Genomic DNA, 22,709 nt, shown 5'->3' with positions numbered 1-22,709 from the left:
CCTTTCACTTGGCATGTTTAGCCCTGGGCTGCCCGAGCACCAGTTAATACTCCCACACCAAACCTCCCTCAGGAACAGCACTCTGGTTCATTTCCTAGCGGTGCATTCGCTAAAACCCAGAAATCACCAGCTAGCTCAGTAGCCATGTCCACACACGCCTTCTCCAGCATGTCTTCCCTCCCAGCACCCAGCCTCCTCAGAAAATGCCCTTTCAGAGCCATCTGGCAGCCAGCCACTGTGTACTCAATGCCCAACCTTGGCTTGATATCAGCTGTGAATTACAGAGACCCACGCACTGGCAGAGCCTAGAACTGGGGTACTTGTAGAAGGAGCAGTAAGATGCTGGGGTTAGTGGGATGTGGGGAGTAGGGCTGTACTGAGGGGTTATGGGTAGGGCAGCAAGGCTATGTGGGCATTACAGAAGAAAGAGAACAGGGTTTCTGGTTAGTGGGCACGGGTAGGGGAAGTGGTGGAGAGCAGCATTCCTCAGCTGACCTTTAGGAAGCTCATTGGAGCTCAGCTCCTCTGTGGCTGCATGTCCCCCCTCCCCTGCCCCATAACCTCACTGAACATCCCCTCTGCCCCGGCCCAGTCCCATTCTGCCCATACTCCCCCACGGAAAACCCTGCTCAGTCCCACTTCCAGCCTCCATCTGACCTGAGGGGGGGCAGAGAAGAGCTGGCTCTGATGAATTCCCTGTGGCTTCTCAGCATGCAGCTCTTCTCTGGTCTCACTTCTCCCTCCAAACCATGCCCCCCTCCAGCAGAAGCCCCTTTCAGCTCCCACCACTCCCTCCCCACAGCATCTAGTCAGTGGGCATGTCTGTGAGAATGCAGCTCTGGGGTTGGGGTTTGGCTGGGCAGGGCTGGTGGAGCTGAGCTTTCCCCTACGCTGGGTCTGAAAGCTGCCCTATTCCTGTGCTCTGGCATTGATCTGTGCGCATCAGAGGACTCGGGGCTCTTTCCTCTGCCATAGTCAGTACATCTTTAGTGAAAAAATATCATGGAAAATGCTGTTATCCTTGGCAGAGGTATGATGATAAATGGAAAGACTAAATTCAGTGCTCACGGTGTAAAATAGAAATGCTTTTAAATATCAAGTCACAGCACAACCTTAACTAGCCAACATGCCTCCATAAGACAATAGGGTTCAGAGTAGCAGCCGTGTTAGTCTGTATCCACAAAAAGGACAGGAGTACTTGTGGCACCTTAGAGATGAACCAATTTATTTGAGCATAAGCATCCGATGAAGTGAGCTGTAGCTCACAAAAGCTTATGCTCAAATAAATTGGTTCGTCTCTAAGGTGCCACAAGTCCCCCTTTGCTTAAGACAATAGGGAACGCTATTACAGTGGTGCAGGATGAAAGTATTATAGGCATTTAGCATCTCCAGAGTCTGAGGTATTAGGAATTATAAGTCCTTCCAATTGTCTTTACAGCTAGTTAAACTATTTATAACACTCTGGGGAGGTAGATATGTATTTATATTAAATTTAGACACAGAGATGTTAAGTGACCTGCCCAAGTTGACAGAGCCAGGAATAGACCCAAAAGTTGCATGCATGTGCTGGACAATCGTGGCTTTAGTTCCCGGGAGCAGATGGCAGATGAAATTCAATGTTGATAAGTGTGAAATTATGCACATCGGGAAACATAATCCCAACTCTACATACAGAGTGACGGGGTCTAAATTGGCTGTTACCACTCAAGAGAGATCTCGGAGTCATTGTGGAGAGTTCTCTGAAAACACCCACTCCATGTGCAGCCAAAATCAAAAAAGCGAACAGAATGTTGGGAACCATTAGGAAGGGCTAGATATTGAGCCAGTAAATATCATGTTGTCTTTATATAAATCCATGGGACGCTCACACCTGCAAATCTGGTTGCCTCATCTCCGAAAAGATCTATTGGAATTGGAAAAGGTTCAGAAAAGGGCACCAAAAATGTTCACGGCTATGGAACGGCTTCCGGATGAGGAGAGATTAAAAAGACTGGACTTTTCACCTTGGAAAAGAGACAGTGGGGGTGGGGGGAATGACAGTCTATAAAATGGTGACTGGTGTGGAGAAAGTGAATAAGGAGGTATTATTTACCCCTTCACATAGCACAATAACCAGTGTTACCCAGGGATGCTGGAACAATTTGTATAGGAGGGGTGCTGAGAGCCACTGAACCAAACTGTAAACCCTGCATATGAATGGAAACCACTTCAAACCAGAGGGTGTGGCAGCATCCACAGCACCCCTAGTTCCAGCACCTATGGGGTCACCAAATGAAATTCATAGGTAGCAGGTTTAAAAGAAACAAAAGGAAGTGTTTCTTCATACAACAGACAGTCAATCTGTGGAACTCCTTGCCACAGGATGTTGTGAAGGCTAAAATTATAACAGGGTACAAAAAAGAACTAGATAAGTTCATGGAGTATAGGTCTATCAATGGCTATTAGCCAGGAAGGGCAGGGATGTAACCCCATGTTCTGAGAGTGTCCCTAGCCCGTGACTGCCAGAAGCTGGGAATGGGTGACAGGGGATGGATCACTTGATGCTGACCTGTTCTGTTCATTCCCTCTGGGGTGCCTGGCATTGGCCACTGTCAGAAGACAGGATACCGGGCTAGATGGACCTTTGTTCTGACCCAATATGGCTGTTCTTATGTCCAATCACTAGACATGCTCCCTTCCCATGGTACCGAAAAGGATACTAGCAACAGACGCTGAAAAGCTAGTGTTGTTCCAGACAAGTTTAAATTGATCCAAGAATTGTGTGTGTGTGTGTGTGTACACTACCTTATCTTTAGAGCTGTGCAGAGGACAGAAATTCCATTTTGAGAAGGATTGAGATTGGAACAAACCTGAAAATTCTGAAGTTCTATGCAAAGGAAAATTCCTAAACAAATTTGTTTCCTGTCAGTCAAAACATTTTGTTTCTATTTTGACTTTTTAAATTTTATATTATAGTACAAAATAAACAACAAAAAAATTGGAAATGAGATGTTTTGACACTGTCAGAACACTTTCCTCCCTGGCTTTCTTCGAAAATGAAATTCTGGCAAAAATTATTTGATTTTGTGAGAGAAGGTGTGTGAGATAATATCTTTTGTTGGAACAACTTCTGCTGGTGAGAGAGACAAAACTTTTGGCTTACACGGAGCTCTTCTTGAAATCTGGGAAATGTACTCAAGAAGTTGCAGCTAAATTCGAGGTGAAACGGAAGTTGGTCCAATAAAAGATATTACCTCACCCCCTCCTTTCCCCTCCCCATCTTGTGAGGTATAGCTCATATCCTGGGACCAACATGGCGACAACAACGCTGCATATGTCATTTTGAGTGTGGTAGAACTGCATATTCTGACAGAATGTTATCCCATCGACATTTCTCCGACCAGCTGTAATTTTCTTGTGAAATAAGAGTACCGTGCATTGTTGCTAAGACTAAGATGATGTAATTGAAATCACAGAAGTCGCGGAATCCATGACTTCTGTGACCTCCGTGACATTTTCCACTTCAGTCTCGGTGTGGAGGGCTGGAGCTGTCAGCTGGCAGAGGCCCTGAAGCTCTGAGCTGCCATGAGCAGAGGGGCCCCCCACAGCTCCCAGCCACCATGGTCTGGACCGGGTCCAAGCTGCCATGGGTGAGGGTGGGGCCCCTGCAGCTTCTAGACACCATGGGGGGACCTGGAGCTCCCAGCCGCTGTGAGCTACGGGCGACCCAGGGCTCCCAGCTGCAGCCGCGGCAAGGGCTGGACTCCCCCCTCCTTTCCCCTCCTGCAGCGGGGCTGGGGCTCAGCCCCATTTTGTCCCTGTTATTTGTAATAAAAATCAGGGACAGGTCAAGCGCTTTCATGAATTTTTTTTTATTGCCCGTGACCTGTCTGTGACTTTTACTAAAAATAACCGTGACAAAATCTTAGCCTTGGTTCTTGCTGATGCACACGCGTGTTACAACGCTGGTCAGGAATCAGACTTCTATGGATGCAGCGATGCAGGTTTAATTCTATGTATCGACTCAGAGCTGAGATTGTCAGTCACTCCAGGCCTTCCAGCCATTTCAATCGGAAATGCCCCTAGACCAAACGAAGTGCCGTTACGGGAACAGGCCTGACACTTTATTTTTGCCAGAGCGGCGACAGGGCACAGGGAAACTCCTTCCCCTTGCCTCGGCGTAATCACACTCGGAATGGAAAGTGAAAACGGGCCGTTGGATGCAGGGCCGTGCATAGCGCCTTATGCCTTTCCATTTCATCTTGAGAGACAGCACCAGGCAGCTGCTTCTTTGTGCAGGCTAAATATAGCCCCGTTCAGGCGGGGTGCTGCTTCTTAACAGCTGTGGCATGCAGTCTTTGTTCTCCTTGTCAGTGACTGTGTCCCTGCTGACGCTGCCGTCAGACCCAGGACAGAAATAGCGCGAGTGACATTCCACGAGGAGAGCCCCGGGCCTGCTATCTCCTTTGCCAGGCCCGTTTCCCAGACGCGTCCTGGTTCCCTGTGTGCTGTGCGTGACTTCTCCCCTTGCACTACCCCTCCCTGCAGCAGCATTCTGGAAGCGCGCCCCTTTGTCTTCTCGGTTGACACGAGCTGTCTAATGCTGCAAGCAAGGCTCCTCCGGGGCGACTGACCCTTCTGGCCAGTGAGAGAAGTCACTGATCTCCCCATGCAGTGCGGGGCGGGGGACGATCTCCCCTCTGGTGCAGGGCTGGCCTCTGGACTCCTGCTCTCACTGCTCAGGGGGACAGAGTGGGGGCTCTCTCGCTGGTAAGAGCGACAACCTCCCGACGGGCCCAGCTTCCCCAGCAGCATAGGTGCTGGAACTCGGGGTGATGGGGGGCTGCTGCGCCCCTTGGCTTGAGGCGGTTTCCATCATATGCAGGGTTTACAGTTTGGTTCAATGGCTCTCCCCACCTCCACGATACACCCTGCTCCAGCCCCCCTGCACAGCAGGCCTGTAGCCAGACAGGACGCGGGGAGCCCTCCCTCAGGAAATGCTGAGATGTTCCCCTCCGTGCCGAAAACTCAGGCACTGCACTGCTGCCCTCCTCCCCACACAGACCCATTGGGCGCCTGGCCGCCACTCTGGTCAGGGTGCTGGGAATGCCAGGGTCTCACTCCCCCTGCCAGCAGGGTGGGCAGCCCTGGCGCCCCATTGCCCTGGCGTAGGAGGAGGGGCAGCCCTGGGGTGGGTGGTGGGAAGCGTTAGGATGGCGGAACTGACAAGGGAGGTGGTGGGCAGCCGATGGGGAGGCTGCACCTCCCTGGAGCCACAGGCCTGCCCCTGAAGATAGGGATGGCAGAGGAGTCTGGGGCAGAGGCGCCAACTTTCCAAGTTCCTGGGGGTGCTCGACCCCTGCTCTGCCCCAAGTCCTGCCACCACACCACCCCTACCCCCAAGCCCTCACCCAACCCCACCTCTTCCTGCCCCTGTGGCATGGGAGTTCATCATTACAGTAGCACCTAGAGATCCCCACCATGATCAGGGCCCCCTTGAGTTAAGCACTGTACAGACATAGTCTGAGATTATTCCTGCCCCAAAGAGCTTGCAGTCTAACGGAGCAAAGGTGGGAGGGGAAACTGAGATGCAGAAAGGGGAGTCCCTACCAACTGGCCCTCCAGGGGATTTAAGGGGACCTGGAGCAATGAGTGGTTGGGGGCCTGGAGCATGGGGTCATCATGGGACTGTGCGTGAGGCAGCAGGAAGCTCAAGGGTTGCAATGGGAGAGCGCTCTCTGCCTATATCACCAAGCTGTCACCTGGTGGGCCAAGATGACCTGACCATCACAGGGGGGGAAACAAGCAAGAGGGGGAAACAAAGAACAAAGCCAGCGAATTCACAGGAATAGTTCTTCAAGGGGGTCAGTGCTCTGTTTATCATCTACACCCGAAAGTGTCTCGTTCCTTTTCCCCAGAGATTTCTGACCTCTACAGCAAGTCCTTGGTTTCCTGGGGAAAGCCTGAGCTGGTGCCCTGCCCTCCCCAAACACAGTGCCTGCTCCATGGGTGTTCGGCTCTATGCAAGCTCCTTTCTGTCCTACATACGATTTCAGGATTCCAGAGCAGGGGTTTTCAACTGTTTTTCATTTGCAGACCCCTTGGAAAATTTCAAATGGAGGCACAGACCCTTTGGAAATCTATTGTCTATAAATAGAGTTGAATGCTGTTCCATCTAATTATTTCACAGCCCCCTTAGATATAGTCCGTGGCCCTCAGGTTGAGAACCACTGCTCCAGAGCACTGTCGTGTCGTTCTCTCTCCTCCCTTGCAATGAGCTGGGCCTGCCCCACCACGCCACAGGGGGCCCCACAAAGCTAAGATACATCATAGCTACAGAGTCACTGTGGGTAAATGTCGTGCGAGTATGACAGTAATTTCATCTCTACAAGTGGAAATAAAGCACACTAAAGCCGAGGTGTTCAAACTGTGGGGCCCCCAGATAGGGTTCCCACCTGGCCGGGATTTGATCGGTCTGTTTTTTTTGTGGCTTTACCAGTTGCCAGAAAAATAATTTAATCTGCTGGGTTTTTTACGTGGTGTAAAGATTTGCATTATTCTCCCAATTCACGGAGACGGGGAAGGATTGTGTGTCCAGCGAAGGCCGCTGCAGTGTTCGCGGTACCGCAGGTTGAGTGAGGACAGCTCAGAACTGTTGAGAACAGGGCAGCTGCCCGTCCCCGCCGCGCAGCCCGGGCCTGGGGGAGGAGAGGGCTTGAGCCACGGGAGAGTGAGGAGCCGACGATGTTCTCAACCCCCTCTGTCTGGGGGCTTTCTCCAGGTCCTGTCGGTGGCTGATACGAGGGGGGGGTGTTGCCTTCTGGTTGGAAGCTGGAGATTGCCTCGTGGAGGGGGGCGGGTTGCTGGATTTTTGCCTACCCCTAGAGGGTGCAGAGGAATGTTGAGGGAGGTGAGCCTTGCCGGGCGGCTCAGGTTTCAGCCCCAGGCAGTGGGGCTTAGGCTTAGGCTTCGGGTTCTAGGGAGGCATGCGGGGGGGGCACTGCTTAATTTCTGCCTTGGGCCCCAGCAAGTCTAACCGGGCTGTGGGCCTGCTTCTCCAGGCCCAGACCCCTCCCATGCCCAGCAGCCTCTGAGAGGATGGCTTAATGGAGTGCCCCATGTGACAGGTCACTCTGTCGCAGCCTGGCTCTCCTGCAGTGCGGCCACTGCCCTGTGTGCTGATGGGTGCTAGAGGAAATCCAGTTGGCTCTGCTGACTTGTGCGCTCCCCATCACTCTCACTGCTGCTTTGCTCCTGCTTTTCCTTCCACTGAGTTCAGCCTGCAGCTTCAAACAGCAGTGATTTGCTCACAGTCTGTGCAAGCTGTGTTGCTCACTAGGTGTCTGCACGTGTTTGGAAGCTGCACGTATTTGATGCTGCATTTGGAGTTTGAGCAAATGTTGTTAGAAAAGGCCACACAGGATAAGACCCATTTATTTCTCCTGGGTCCCTGATCGGCTAAGTCTACCCCTATGTGGCGAGAGAGGCCGTTTCAGTTGGCTTCCCAGAGAACGGTTCTGTTCTAGTCGAGCTCTCTGATCAGATGGCAAATCAGAGCAAACAAACATTTTCTCCCTGCCCCGTCTTCCTGCCATCAGCTGATGAAAGGCAGCTGTGCTGGTGGTCAGCTCCCTCCGGCAGGCATGTGGCTACAGTTATTACAGCCTGGTTAGAGCTTGTCCAGGAAAATGGTTCCTGACTCCAAGCAGTTGGGCAGGAAGCTTCCCCAGTGCCTCGAGGAAGAAGAATGATCTCTATCGCCGGGACTCAGGGCCGGCGCTGGACTTCCCACCCTGCCATGGTGCAAAGCCTATGGCTGCCTCTGACCCTGGGCAAGTCACCTCAACTTTCTGAGGCTCTGCAGCCACTTGGGTGAGGTAGAGGGAGACATGTGGCAAGGGGACATTCAGGAAGGTCTGTAAAGTGCTTTGAGATTTTTGGATGGCAGCTGCTATAGACCCATAATGATTAGTGTTCTGCACTAGCTGGGCTCAGACTCCCTGCTGCGCCGACTGCCCCTGGGTACCTACCCCCACATCCCCTCTTTGGGGACCACTGTCTTTCCTGACAGTCTGCACACCTTCCCTGCCTCTCTGTTGTCCATAGGTGTTTCCTCATCTCTGCGGTCTTCACTCAGACGCTTCCTCAGACTCCAGTTTCTCTCTCTCTACGACTTTGGTATCCCCTGCACCGCCAGACTCTAGAGTACACTGGTGCCCTGTTAATCTGCAGGGTAAGACTTGCCCCTCCTGGTGCCATTTCCCCTGACAGTGCACATCTGCTCCCACATTCTGTGGCTTCTCTCCCTCTCTCTGCAGTACTGTTACCCATGCCCCCTGATTTGCCGTCACTACCTCCGCCCTCCTCTCTCCCCTCCTTTCTCCCACAATTATTTAGAGAACTGTGCCTGTGAATGTGTGTGGTTGCTCTTTCCTGTCTGTTTCCCAGCTAGATAGTTGGTGAAAAGACATTGCTCAGACCCAGATTAGGTCTAGAGGAGGCTTTGGGTTTGGATTAGACAGTCCAAGTCCTTGTGAATTGGTTTTCTGAGATTTTTGGTCCCAAGTGGTGGAAATCTCATGAGATCAGTGTTTCTCACCAGACTTCTCCTGCCTTGGAACTAATCCAGATTGAATATGAAGAACTCAAACTCAGAACCACAGGGGTTGGTTTGGATCTGGGCTTTCTAGTCTGAACCATCAACAACCACCACTCCAGAAACCTGGGGAGGGAGCTTGGAGTTCCAGTTAAGACCTGTCTTTACTCCTATGTAAACCACGGTGATATTTTCCAGTATGGTCAGTGGTCGCAGTGAGCCTGCAATCCCCTGACTGTGTGTGAACCCAAACTTGGCCTGGGGTTCACAGTAACATGGGAGAACTGGGTTACTGGGTTACCCAAGCCCTTTTGAACTTGAGGCCTCTCCTTCCCTAGGTTGCACATGAGCGGAGGTCTCTTGGAGAGATGCTGTGGTGCTATGTTTCCAAGGTCAGTGGAAGGGCAGGACCTGCCTCTGGAACTTGCTCCCCCGACTGCCCTTCAGATCACAGCTTGAGCCAGCTCCAGATCAGGCTGCTAGGCTCTTGGCAAAATGTTGTTTTCTGTTTTTCTATTGTGCATTTGCTGTGGTCTGTCCTGGTCTGGTTAGCTGAATGCCTTCAGCCAGGCCTATTTCTGTGAAGGGCAGGACACGTATGAGCTCCGGGCACTGTGTGATTTTGATAAATGTTGTTCAGTTTGTAGGTACTGTTGTTATACAGAGGCCAGTAAATATATAAAATTCCCTGGCCTGAGAAGTCAGGCAAGTCACTTCTGACCCAGAGAGTTGCAGGAGCCCATTTAGAATAAATCTGAGATAGATTTGTAGAGCTCTGGAGTCTGGGCTACATTCTGCTTGCCTGTGACTTCCTAATTCTGGTTAGGGTTTCTTTGCTCACTGCTCTAGGATCCATAACTCATCCTCCAGGTAAAGCTAGTCAGAGGGCAGAATGCACTCCATGCAGAGGGTCAGCAGCAGGACTAAGCACCGTATACGTCCTTCTGCACTGCAGGGAATTTCACCGAGAATTCTTTGGAAGTGAATCTGTGCACCAAGTAAATCTGACTCAGTGATCGCTAAACAGGAGCCAGCAGCTGGACTGCCATTGACATCACTTTGTATTTATAGGGAAAGTCTGGGTCCCCAAGCAGAAGCCAATCGACCCTGTTTTGGAAAGAGTAACACTGGAACCAGAGCTGGAGGAAGCCCTGGCTAACGCATCTGATGCAGAACTCTGCGACATTGCTGGTAAGATCCAGTTCCAGTTGGGAGGGTCTTACAGACCTGTCTGTTGTTACTCCTCCTCGTTTGTGGTGTGAAACAGGTTACTGCCTTCTTCACAAATGCTGCTTTCTGCTTTTTATTTTAATGTTGTTGCTTAAGATTTGGTTACAAAGTCTACCCTGCACTGGTAAAGGGTTTGGTAGGATTTACTTAGTGACTACAAAGGAATTATAGAATAAAGTCTGCCTATCTGTCTTTTCCAAACCAGAGGCCAGACTGATCTATGGGTGGGGAGGGTGTTAAAGTATCTACTCAAAAAAAGAGGAAATATTTTCTGCTTTTTCTTCTTTCTCTTTCTGAGTCTCTGCATTTATTGTCAATACTCGCAGCTTCTGCACATGAAAGCACATCCCATGCGAGTGTGTCCTTTAAATGAAGCACATAGAACCTAGTCTGACTCTTGTCCATTATGGGTTTGGTTTGTTCGGGCAACCTATCTGAGAGTTGGTGGATTAGAGCAGGAGAAGGGAGGGGGCCAGTTTCTAAAGGGACCCTTTCTGTGTGCTGGAAAGGTTTTGTTTCATTGCAATTCTTTCTGATAGTCAAATTTTGCTATGTTAGCTTCAGAAGAGGGTGAATCCGAATGTAGGAGTGTTGCCCCCTGTAGCACGTCGCGACTCACTGGTGCGGCGTCTCCTGCTGGTCATCCTGGGAATTAGCGCTCCAGCCTCCGGAGCACCCTCTGCAGGCCAGTGTCCCGCTTGCGTCAGGTCCCCGTGTCCCTCCCGGACCCCGGTGTCCCTGCCCTCGGGGTTCTGCCCTCTGCAGTACCCCCGCAGTCCCTGGGTCTCCCCGCCCTGGGGAATCCCCACCCTCTATCCCCACCTTGCCTCAGCGGCTACTGCCAGGCTTCATCTGGCCCTGCACACTGGGGCAGACTGCAGTCTGTACCACTCATCATGGGCAAGGAGGGTTTGGACCTGCTGCCTTTGCCTAACCTTGGGCTGCCCCTCTGCAACCCCAGTACCTGCTTTAGGCCTTCAGCAAGGCCTGCAGGCTGGGGGTTTTCCAGCCTGGAGTCCCCCAGCTCCTCTGGCCTTTCCCCAGCCCTGCTTTACTCTAGGTACCCTGGTGAGCTCCCAAGCAGCCAGGCCCGTCTCTCTCCACAGCTAGAGAGAGACTGCCTGAGCCCCTGGCTCACAGCCTTTTCTAAGGCCAGCTGTGGCCTGATTGGGGCGTGGCCCCTGCTGCAGCTGCCTTCCCCATCAGCCTATCCTTTGGCTCCCCTGGAACATCCCTTTCCCAGGGCTGTTTTGACCCCTTCAGGGCTGGAGCGGGTGCCCACCCTGCTACACCCTCTATCTAGCAAACTAGGATTTGCTGGGGAATGTCAAGAAGATCAAAAGGTGGCTTTATTACAGTGTGTGTACCAGATACTAAAGGGCTATTTCATTTAGCAGAGAAAGGCATGACAACTACCCATGGCTGAAAGTTAAAGCAAGACAAATTCAGATTAGAAATAGGCACAAATTTGTAACAGTAGGATGATCTCCTTTCATATGCATTGCAAGTCGATCTCTACTTGTTTGGCCATCTAATGGCTGCATCATCCAGGGTAGTCAGGAGTTACAGCCCACCCACCAGTCTTCTGAGTTCTCCTCCACCACGTTGACCGTTTTCATTGCTGCCCCATAGTCACACTGGGAAGATGGGGCTAACCCAAGTTTCTGCATGGTGGCAGCCACTTTGGCCATTCCAGTCACCAGCCAGTTAAGCCTAGTCCAGGATCTGCGTCCCAGGTTGCAAACATGTGGATGTACGCAAGGGCTTCTGAAATTCGTTGGCATGCCAGTTTCTCTAGCCCAAAGTTGCTGCGACACTACGACGACGCAGCCGTCAGTCCTGGCATGCGGCTGTTCATCCGAGATGGCGCCAGACCAGCAGTGCAGTGGTCGTGCATGAACCAGGGCCACAAAAGGATGTTGCCAAGTCACTCATGGCAAGTCAGCAGCAACTGCAGGTGTAGGTGTTTTCTTCTGGAGGTGGGTGGATCTTGTGGGAAGTGCATATTGCTCATTTGCACCTACTGGAACCGTTGTCAGCCTTGTGTGCAGCAGGCTGCACGTTATTCCGTGGGAGCAAATACCCCTGCCAGGGCCGAGGTTCGTAGAACATTTGCCTCTGCTCCCCAGTAGGTTCCTGCTCGCGTCTGTATCACAGCAGTGCTGGAGGTGATCGTTTCCTTCACGTGTTCCAGGGGCCGCTTTGGTAGAGTGTGGCCCAGCTTGGCTCCTAAGGAAATGACAACTGTCTGGAAAGGGAGAGGATGACCCTCAACACAGATTGTCAGGGGTCGATTGGTCGGGATCCTTCAGCTGGAAGGTTGTGGCCCCTATCTTAGACGTACTTACCTTTGTCAGTGGAGACTTACATTATGTGGCCAGAGCATTCATGTCCTGGCTGAGTGACCCTTTGCTATCATGTGCATCGTCACCCACATCAGCAAGACAGATGTCATCTGCACATATGTACTTATCGGCCTTACTTCTGGGTAGGTCGTAAGTATGTATGTTGAAGAGGAGAGCAGCTAGTCTGCTTCAGAGCTGCCTAAACCAGCTGACTTTGTCTCCAGTTCGTAGGCGCCGACTTCCTCTCTACCCGGGGAGTGCTTGACACACACACACCCCCCCACACACACACAGCTTTTCTGCAGCGTTCAGGAGGCGCTGGGAGGGAGGCAGGGCCGCCGACGGGCAGGAAGCACTGGGGGAACTGGGGAGCTTGGCTGCCAGTGGGTGCTAAGAACCCACTAATTTTTTTCCATGGGTGCTCAAGCCCTAGAGCACCCACAGAGTCAGCGCCTATGCTCCAGCTAGCAAGATGAAGCTCTGATTTGGTATCATTTTCATGATAAACCACATCATGGGCTTACAGGGAACAGTCTGCAACAACTTAATGGTCAGCCCCACATGCCAGATGGTATCACCTGCAGCTGACAGAGCCTCCAGAACAGCACCAGCTTTCTTGCTCTTCTCAAAGGCATCTTCAGTGTCTTCTGTTAAGTGACAGGTTTCAGAGGAGCAGCCATGTTAGTCTATTCGCAAAAAGAAAAGGAGGACTTGTGGCACCTTAGAGACTAACCAATTTATTTGAGCATGAGCTTTCATGAGCTACAGCTCACTTCCACTGAATGCATCCGATGAAGTGAGCTGTAGCTCACGAAAGCTTATGCTCAAATAAATTGGTTAGTCTCTAAGGTGCCACAAGTCCTCCTTTTCTATTAAGTGAGTGACTTGGTTTTGGGTATAACGTCCTCGTCTGAAGTCAGCCTGAACAAAGGGACAACCACTGAGGATGATGCCCAGGGGAGTGATGGATTCTCCATCTCTTGGTCCTCAGATCATGGCTGGATGCCTTTCTGGGAGGCCTGCTTTCCCCCTTCTCACCATGCATCATAGCCAGTAGCTGCTGTGCTTCTAGCTGAAGAGCACAGGTGTGCTGGAGGTAGCAGGTTGCAGGATTTCTTTTGGAATTTCTCAGCAGTAGAGTCTTTGTTTTTGCTCAGACGGCACAAAGGGAACAGAGACCAGCCACAAGTCCCCAGTGCGCACCCAACAGCTCTTCTGCAGCCCTGCTTGCAGGTGGAGAGTGAGTGCTGAGCTGCAGCTGACCCCATCTGGCAGGTGGTTCCCTGGGGACCATTACCAGATGGCATAGCGTAAATCAGCCCCTAGGCTCCTCCAAATTGTGCCAGGGATGGCCCAGATCTGGCTAGAGCAGGGGTAGGCAACCTCTGGCACACCTGCCAAAGGTGGCACATGAGCTGATTTTCAGCACCGGTCCTGGGGGCTCTGCATTTTAATTTAATTTTAAATGAAGCTTCTTAAACATTTTAAAAACCTTATGTACTTTACGTACAACAATAGTTTAGTTATATATTATAGACTTATAGAAAGAGACCTTCTAAAAACGTTAAATGTATGCCTGGCACGCGAAACCTTCAATTAGAGGGAATAAATGAAGACTCGGCACGCCACTTCTGAAAGGCTGCCGACCCCTGAGCTAGAGACACGGGAAACAAGCATCAAGCGCCCAGGCAGGCTGCCTGTAGTGGAATGCTAAACTGTATGATATGTTCAGCCACTAGGTGGCACTGTGTGCAACAGCCGGTGCATCCGATGAAGTGAGCTGTAGCTCGCGAAAGCTCATGCTCAAATAAATTGGTTAGTCGCTAAGGTGCCCCAAATCCTCCTTTTCTTCTTGCGAATACAGACTAACACGGCTGCTACTCTGAGACCCATCTTATTTTAGCTAACCTCAGCCATACACCTGTCTCAGTCCTCGTCCTCAAAGGACACCGGCCCAACACCTTCAAAGGACAAGCCTGGGAGCTTAAATTCATAACTCTCTGGACACTAAAATCACGGTCTTCATAAAGATGCTGGATTTATGGCTTATTACCACAATCTGTAACCCATTAACCCCCCTTTTTTGTCCTATGGCTGCAGGGGTGTTAATAGGCCACTCTACCTTGACCGGTCCTGTAGAATATGTGCTAACTACTTATGCTAAACAATCTATTCCACCTGGCATTTAGCTGTGATGCTCCGTGTATGTTTCCCAGACCTGAAGAAGAGCTCTGTGTAGCTCGAAAGCTTGTCTCTTTCCCCGACAGAAGTTGGTTCAGTAAAAGATGTTACTTCACCCACCTTGTCTCGCTAATATCCAGGGATCAACTCGGCTATAACAACACTGCAAGCAACAGTGGAAGTTATTTGTTGATTGTCTGTTAAAACAATTCCACCTGACTACACGGCCTGGGGAATGCCATAGCACATTAGGGTCACGTCTGCTTGAGGCCCTATTAGATCTTTGTGGTGGATGACAGTAAATTCAGTCTCTATTTTAAGTTCTCCATGACCCATCATATTTGAGATAATTAATATAAATGTTTGTGGGGGACCATTTTTTCTTAACAATAGAAATGAAGAATTAAAAAGACTAACTAGTTTTAGTGCTCAACCTTCAGTCTCAAGAAACCATGGGTATGTGCCCCTGAGAGATAAAGAATTTACTCGGTTGGTTTTATGGCAGCCACAGCCATGGCTGAAGAGACCCACTCGAGAGAGATAATCTCTCTCTGCCGCATCTGTCACATTTAAAGGTGGTATTTCAATCCTTTGGACTCTGCCTTCTGCAAGCTCTTTTCTCCTCTGCTAAGCTGGACTGCTTCCTCTCGTAACTCTGGAGATCCCTGTTAAGCCCTTGTTTCCAAAGGCTGCAGTCCTGAGTGTGATCTTCCCAGGTGTCTACATCCATGTCCATTTCTTTGAGGCCTCGCTTGCACATATCCTTGAAATGCAATTTTGGGTGTCCTTTGGGTCTTTTTCCAGATGCCAGTTTGAGGGTGTCCTTTGGAATGCGCCCATCATTCCTTTGGCACACATGCCCAAGCCAGCAGAGGCGTCTCTGTTGGAGGAGTGTTTGCATGCTGGGTATTGCTGGCCCATTTGAGCACCTCTGTGTTGGTGACTCTGTCCCTCCAGGAGATTCCAAAGATTTGACGAAGGCAACGCACATGAAAGCTGTTGAGCCTCTCTTCGTGGTGAGAGTATCAGATCCCTGTCTCGCTCCCGTACAAAAGTGTGCTGATAACACGTGCACAGTACACGCAGATCTTTGTGTGTTCTGTCAGTTTGTTGTTTTGCCAGACCCTCTTGTTCAGTCTAGACATTGTTGTGGTAGCTTTTCCAATATGTATGTTGAATTCTGTTTCACATGCAAGGTTGACTGTGATAGTGGACCCCAGGTATGTGAACTTGTTCACCACTTCAAGTTCTTAGTTGTTGTTCTTGATGGAGGGTGCTTCCTCAACTCCTTGGGATGTTAGGTTTGTCTTTTTTAGGCTTCTAGTAAGGCCGAAGTCTTGGCAGGCTTTGGAAAAACTGTCCATGAGGTTTTGGAGATGGGCTTCTGTGTGGGTTGCCACTGTTGCATCGTCAGCAAAGAGAAGGTGTTGGATGAGGGCCTCCCAAGTCTTGGTTTTAGATCTGAGTCTTGCAAGATTGAACAGCTTTTCATCAGCTCTTGTGTGCAAGTAGATTCCCTCTGTTGAGGAACCAAAAGCTTGTTTTAGTAGCAGGGAGGAGAAGATCCCAAACAGACTTGGGGCACGGCCTTGCTTAACTCCGCTACGAATCTGGAAAGCCTCAGAGACTGAGCCGCCATATTGGACTGTGCTGTACATGTTTTCATGGAAGGATCAAATCATGCTTAAGAGCTTGGGGGAACATCCAATCTTTTCTAGAAGTGCGAATAGTCCACTTCTACTGATAGGGTCAAAAGCCTTTGAGATTGGTGAAGGCTACGGAGAGAGGCTTCTTTTGTTCTCTGCATTTCTCTTGTAGTTGTCTCAGCGAGAAGATCATGTCGAGAGTAGACCTTTCAGCTCTGAAGCCGCACTGTGATTCAGCACAGATTTCTCTGCCAGGGCCGGCTCTAGGTTTTTTGCCTCCCCAAGCAAAAAACAAAAAAAAACCTCCGAGAGCGCAACTGCCGAAGCAAAAAAAACCAAAAACCCCACCCCACCCCGAATGCCCCCCCCTGGAATTATGCTGCCCCAAGCACATGCTTGGTTTGCTGGTGCGTAGAGCCGGTCCTGCTGTCTGCAAGGGTCTGAATGCTGATCAGGCCAACTCGGGCAAAGGCTTGTCCCATAGTACTAAGAAGGGAAATGCCACGATAGTTGTTACAGTTGCTCCAGTGACCCTTGTTTTCAGAGAGATGTTGATGGTGATGTTGGTGTCTCTCATTTCTTGTGGTACTTCGCCTTCTTTCCAGCACAGGCAGAGCAGCTCATGGAGCTGTTGCAACAGGACGGGTTTCCACATTTGATGACCTCTGACAGCATGCAGTCTTTTCCAGGGCCATCTATGGCAAGGCTAAGCTCCTCAACTGTTGGTTCATTGTCGAGTTGGTTCATTACAGGTAGGCTTTCGATGGCATTGATGGCTATGACTGGAACAATATTTTCACAAGAGTAAAGCTCACAGTAGTGTTCTACCCAGCGATCCAGCTGCTTGGTGCGGTTGTTGATTGTTTCCCCTGTTGTTGATTTCAGTAGGGCTGTCTTCTTTGAAGTTGGGTCCAAGGCTTTCTTGATCCCACCATACATATTTCTGATGCTGCTTGCAATCAGCTGCTACTTGGATGCTTTTGCATAAGTGCAGCCAATAGTCATTGGAGCACCATTGAGCAGTTTGTTGTACCTTGGTTCTTGCTGCTCTCAACACATAAGTTTTTATTTGGGCTTGTAGTCGGGCGGTCACCCTGCTCCGGCCCTGAAGGGGTTAAAACTGCCCTGGGAAAAGGCTGCCCCAGGGAGCCAATAAGCTAGGCTGATTGGGGAAGCAGCCGCAGCTGGGGCCACTCCCCAATCAGGCCACAGCTGGCCCTATAAAAGGGCTATGAGCCAGGAGCTCAAGAGGACTCTCTCTAGCTTTGGAGAGAGAAGGACTGGCTGCCTGGGAGAAAAGGGTACCTGGAGTGGAGCAGGGCTGGGGAAAGGCCAGAGGAGCTGGGAAGCTCCAGCCTGGAGAGCCCCCAGGCTGCAGGCCTTGCTAAAGGCTGGGAAAGGTACTGGGGTTGCAGAGGTGCAGCCCAGGGTTAGGCAAAGGCAGCAGGTCCAAACGCCCCTTGCCGATGATGAGTGGTTTACAGACTGCAGTCTGCCCCAATGAGCGGGGGCTAGATGGTGACTGGCAGTAGCCGCTGAGGCAAGATGGGGATAGAGGGTGGGGGTTCCCCAGGAGGGGAGACCCAGGGACTGCGGGGGGTACTGCAGAGGCAGAACCCTGAGGTAAGGAGCACCAGGGTCCGGGAGGGACACGGGGGCCTGAGGCAAGCGGGACACCGGCCTGCAGCGGGCGCTCCGGAGGCTGGAGCGCTAATTCCCAAGACGACCAGCAGGAGTCATCACGTCGCTACAGGGCCTCTCTTGTAGTTGGTTTGGGCTGTGCGTTTGGCCTCTATGGCTGGTATCAATTCACTGGAATATGCATCAGACCAGTCGTTCGTCTTGCTTTCCTTCTTCCCAAAGACTGACAGAGCTGTGTCGTAGATTGTGTTCTTCAGTTGCTCCCGCTTCAGGTGGATGCTTGTGGCACCATCACTGAGTCCAGGACTTACTGTCATATGTTCTGGTAACTGCTGTGACTTTTCTTGGTCCACTAAGGCAGCGGTTTTTAAACTTCTTTTCTGGCAACCCAGTTGAAGAAAATGGGGAACCCAACAGAGGTGGGGATGAGGGGTTCGGGGTGTGGGAGGGCCTCAGGGCTGGGGCAGGAGATTGGGGTGCAGGAGGGGTCTGGGCTGGGTGTGTAGGCTCTGGGGTGGGGCCAGGGATGAGGGGTTTGGGGTGCCAGAAGGGGCTCTGGTTTTGGGGGGGCTCAGGGCTGGGGCAGAGGATTGGGACGCGGGCTTGGGGTGCAGGCTTACCTCCAGCCCCGTCAGCGGCACAGCTGGGGGGCAGCGTGCAGAGCCTCGTGCCCCTTCCCCCCCACGGGAGCCAGACCTGCTGCTGGTCGCTTGCAGGGCACAGCGCGGTGTCTGAATTAGCCGGGCAGCACCACCGCTGGGACTTCTAACTTCCCAATCGGCAGTGCTGACCAGAGCCGCTGTGACCAGCGCCTTCCATTCCACAGCCCAGTTCTGGGTCGTGACCCACCGTTTGAAAACCACTGTGCTAAGGTACCGATGATAATACAAGGACGCCCTTTGACTTTAGATCTGTTTATTGTCTTTGGTTTAAGTCTGACCTTGCTGCAGTGAGCACTTTGATAACTGCGGGTAATGAGGACGCTGTTAAGGCTGGTACCCCTTGTGATGATAAGATCCAGTTGGCTCCAATGGCCAGATCTGGGATGTTTCCAAGACCCTTTGTGCTGTGGCTTTGTCTGGAAGAATGAGTTTGTTACACAGAGGTCTTAATAGGAACAAACTTTTAGCAGGCTCTGACCGTTTCCATTCTTTTATCAGTTCCGTGTTGACCAAGACAGTTGGTCCATGCTTCATGATCAGCTCCCACCCTTGCGTTGAAGTCCCCTAGCAGGGAAACATATTCGTGCTTCGGAACCCTGCTGATGGTGGTGTTCAACTGGTCGTAGAACTGGTCCTTTGTTGGGGCGAATTCACTCGCAAGGTTGACTGGGCCCTCCGAGGTGAACAAGCGTGGGGCCAGAATTCTCTCTGATCCATTTGTAGGTGGCTCAGTCTTCCCCAGAAGTGAGTTCTTGATGGCAAATCCCACCCTGTGCTCTTGCGTTTCTTCAGCACTTTCCTCCTGCCTGAAAAATGGGTCCACGTTAGCAGACCTACAATTACTGGCATTTATTTGTCCCAGCAGGTTTTCACCAGGTAGGTCCCTAGCAAGAACCACCCTTCTCGCGACAGTCCCCGCACTCTGCAGCCAAAAAACCACATGGTCAGGGAAGCTCTGGCAATTTCTGCTTCTGGTACCAGCCAGACCCGGGAAGAGCCATTTGTGGAAAAACTAAGAGAAAACAGCTGTTGGGATCTTGAAGGTCTGTTCTGTGTGAAGTTGAGAGGAATTTTTGTTCTTCGTTTATTTTATGATTTGCCCATCCGTAATAAACATACGTTCCCACACATATCCCTGTGTGTACAAACAGGCATGTGACATTCTATATCGAACCACAGGAGAATGGAAAATTCATTGCTACAGGGCTTTCTCCAAAACGAATTTTCAAAGGGCAGCAGGATTTCTTTTTTAAAACGTTATGTTTGGTCGGTTGGCTCTGTGCTGCTTACTCTAGTAGGCGCTGGACTGCTGAGGTTCTGGAACATACATAGATTGAGGCTGGGTCTACACTTCAGCCGCTACCATGGCACAGTTGCAACATGTCAGTGTAGCCACTCACTGCGGCGACGGGTGGGGATCTGCCATCACCGCAGGTGATCTGTCTCCACGAGAGGCACTAGTTAGATCAACGGAAGGGTTCTTCCATCGGCTTAGCGCTGTTTTACACCAGGGTTAGGTCAGCTTAACTGCCTCGCTCAGTGGTATGGGTTTTCACACCCCAGAGCAACGTAGCTGGGTTGACTTAACTTAGTTTTTAGTGTAGGCCAGTCTCTTTCTCTCTCTCTCTGTGTATGTATTGTTTTAGAAAATTAGAGACTGAAATGCGTTTGTTATCTGAAACTTGGCTGCTGTCTTCTCGCAGCATTTTAATTCTGTTTACAGTACTTGTGTTTCTGTCTTCAACAAGTCACCATGGACCCCGGCACTGCTTTCAGGTTTTTGTGACCTGTTAAAGAGTGCAAAGCTCAAGTCAAAGCTGCCTTTAGTTTGTGTTGGGTATAAACAGAGCGCCTGTTGCCAAAGCACTTGGGATATATACACTGTTCTGTAGTTTACTGGATGAGAACATCTCATTCTGCCGCTGTGTGTGCCAGGTACAGTGTTGATGCTATTGTCTTAAACAAGTGTGGAGAGCCCCTCCCACCCAGGCTAGCGGCGGGTGGAAGGCACATGGTAAACTGCAGGATCAGTCTTGAGATTGGTAACTCCTCATGGCTGTTTCTATGTTTTGTGATTTTTATTCTTCCTCTCACTTTTTTTTTTTTTTTTTTTTGTTTGGCTCCAACCTAGACACTCCATTCAGCTTGATTATTGGGAAACTGTTCCCACGTCTGTGCCTCCATTTAATATCTTTTGGCATTAATGCACAGCCCAGACCCTTGCTGCCTGCAATGCATATACCTTTCCCTGCACAAATCGTGCTACCCTTTCGTAGAGAGAAAATGGCCATAGCCTCAGTGTGCTGTCGGTACCTGACATCACTCAGCACAGTGGGACTCAAACTGCGGGCTCATGGGTGCCATCTTTCTAGCTTTTCTACATTCACACAAAAGCAAATTTCTTACTGTGGAGGCCCACATTTTAGGTCACTTCTGGGAAGCTGTGTGCTCTCGAGGCTTTGCCAGAATCCATCTTTTCTCAGCATAAGGGGCTGCAATAACTTGTTTTTTTTTCCCTTTCTTTTTGATGTAGCCATCCTTGGCATGCATACATTGATGAGTAACCAGCAGTACTACGAGGCACTTGGGAGCACCACTATAGTTAACAAGGAAGGCCTGAACAGTAAGTATGTTTTACAGCTGTTCCGAAGTATTTGCTTGAAAGACTCAAAGTTGCTAGTGGGCTATTGACTGTGAATTATTTTTAATAATATTTTCTAACCTGATTTGTCTCATTATGTCAAATGCCCCTAAGAAGCCTGAACGAACACAGGGCCCTCTTATATTGCCAGAACTGTAAAAGTGTGAGATCTGGTGCATCTGGGATGGGCAAAGGGGAAAGCATGTGGCTTTCATTGCTCGATAGCCCCCCCGATGCTCACCTAATAGCATGGGACTGACCGTGACCGTACAGGAGATGATACGTTCTCTCTAGAGCTAGTCCGAGAATCAACATCTTTCTCACAAGGAATTTCAGACAAGTCCTTGGTTTGGAAGTTTTCAGCTGGAAGATTTCAGTTTTCCCATGGGAAGTTTTAAAACAAAAGGTTTGTTTTGACTTGGAATTTCAATTAAATGTAATTTCATTTTCTTTAAACCAAAAAAACAAAGTGACATTTTAAAAAAAAAAAGAAAATGTTTGTTTAGATATTTTCCTGTGGACAAAATGAAATTGTGGTTTTTTTGGCCGAGAAAGAACTTTTGGCATGAAAAATGTGGAACACCTTTAGTTCTGTGCTTGGAGTCCGAGCCTGTAACTGGCAAGGGGGGAGAACGGTGGCCCCAGACCTCATTTCCAACAGACAGGCAGCAGAAAATAGCAGAATGCAGTCAGAGCAAATCCTAAAATGGCTGAACCATGCAGGTTGTGACTTGTTTGACTCTTAGTACATATTGCTTCCCCCTCTCCCCACCCTTACTCTACTGTATCCACGTACTCTGGCCCACTACAGGGAAACCAGTGGGTCAGAACCTCCGCTGGTGTAAATCAGTGTGGTGCCACAGAAGTTTAATGGAGAGATGCTGATTTATAGCAGTTGAGGATCTGACCCCATATATGAATTGTAGAAATGTCATTGACTGAGGAACAAACTGGTGACATGCTAATATGTATTAGAATATGGCTTTGTCCGTAGCAACATTCTGATTGGCCTTTGTGATGACATCTGACCTGTCACATGCCAGCTACCAACAATGTTCACGTTGCAGCTGGGACCCCATTGTTAAAAAGAAATAAAAGGAAGATCCTCCCTCAACCCCAGTTAATATTTTTTAAAGGAAAAATACACAGGAAGATTCTTACTCTTTTTACCGTATTTCCCTTCCACCTGCATTTAACACAGTGGCTACAGGGAATTTCCTCAGAAAAGTATTACTCCTTCTTAGAGAAGTTGTCACTGTGGGTGCCCCATGGGAGGTGCGCGCCCCAAGGGAGGTGTGTGCCTGTCTGTGCACTCTTAACAGGGCAGCCCTTATGGCAGATCCACCCTTCACGTTTTTTCACCAGGACAAGGTGACTCCGTCCACATCCTCCTTTCCTGCCCAAGGACTCATCGGACTTTCACATAAACCAGGACGTTTCCAGACTAGCCCGGACTTCACACTTCAAGGGAAGAAGCTAGTTTTCATGCGCCAGATGTGAGACGAGCCCTTGCATTCTACTTCAAGAGAATTAAGCCCTTCAGAGCCTCTCCTAAGCTCTTTGCCCTCTTTCAAAGAGGATGAAAGGAGCCCCTATTTCCACCCAAATATTATCAAAATGGGTCTTACAGTGCATTTTAGCACGTTACAAAGTTTCTCAGCTGTGCAGCCCCTGGCTAGGGTGACTGCCCATTCCACAAGGGCACAACCCACCACGATTGTCCATTACGGACACAGTCTGTGGACTGTGCGGCTCTTCACGCCTGCAGGGCCGATGCGGCCTTGGGTG

At 50.3% G+C, this 22,709-nt stretch overlaps 1 protein-coding gene across 3 annotated transcripts in view; it reads left to right on the top strand.

Moving 5' to 3' along the window:
• Positions 1-22,709, top strand: part of TMOD1 (tropomodulin 1) — a 73,659-nt gene that overhangs the window by 31,627 nt on the left and 19,323 nt on the right. For all 3 annotated transcript variants that reach the window (XM_048849744.2, XM_075128931.1, XM_075128930.1), the window contains exons 4-5: positions 9,647-9,766; positions 20,814-20,903. In XM_048849744.2, coding sequence (XP_048705701.1) covers positions 9,647-9,766; positions 20,814-20,903 — 210 coding nt within the window. The remainder of the gene's footprint in view (positions 1-9,646; positions 9,767-20,813; positions 20,904-22,709) is intronic.

Source organism: Caretta caretta, chromosome 5 (assembly GCF_965140235.1).
Source record: "Caretta caretta isolate rCarCar2 chromosome 5, rCarCar1.hap1, whole genome shotgun sequence".
In the NCBI taxonomy this organism is placed as follows: domain Eukaryota; kingdom Metazoa; phylum Chordata; order Testudines; family Cheloniidae; genus Caretta; species Caretta caretta.
Note: the sequence above shows the minus strand (reverse complement) of the source record. Positions and strands in the feature narration are given on the sequence as shown.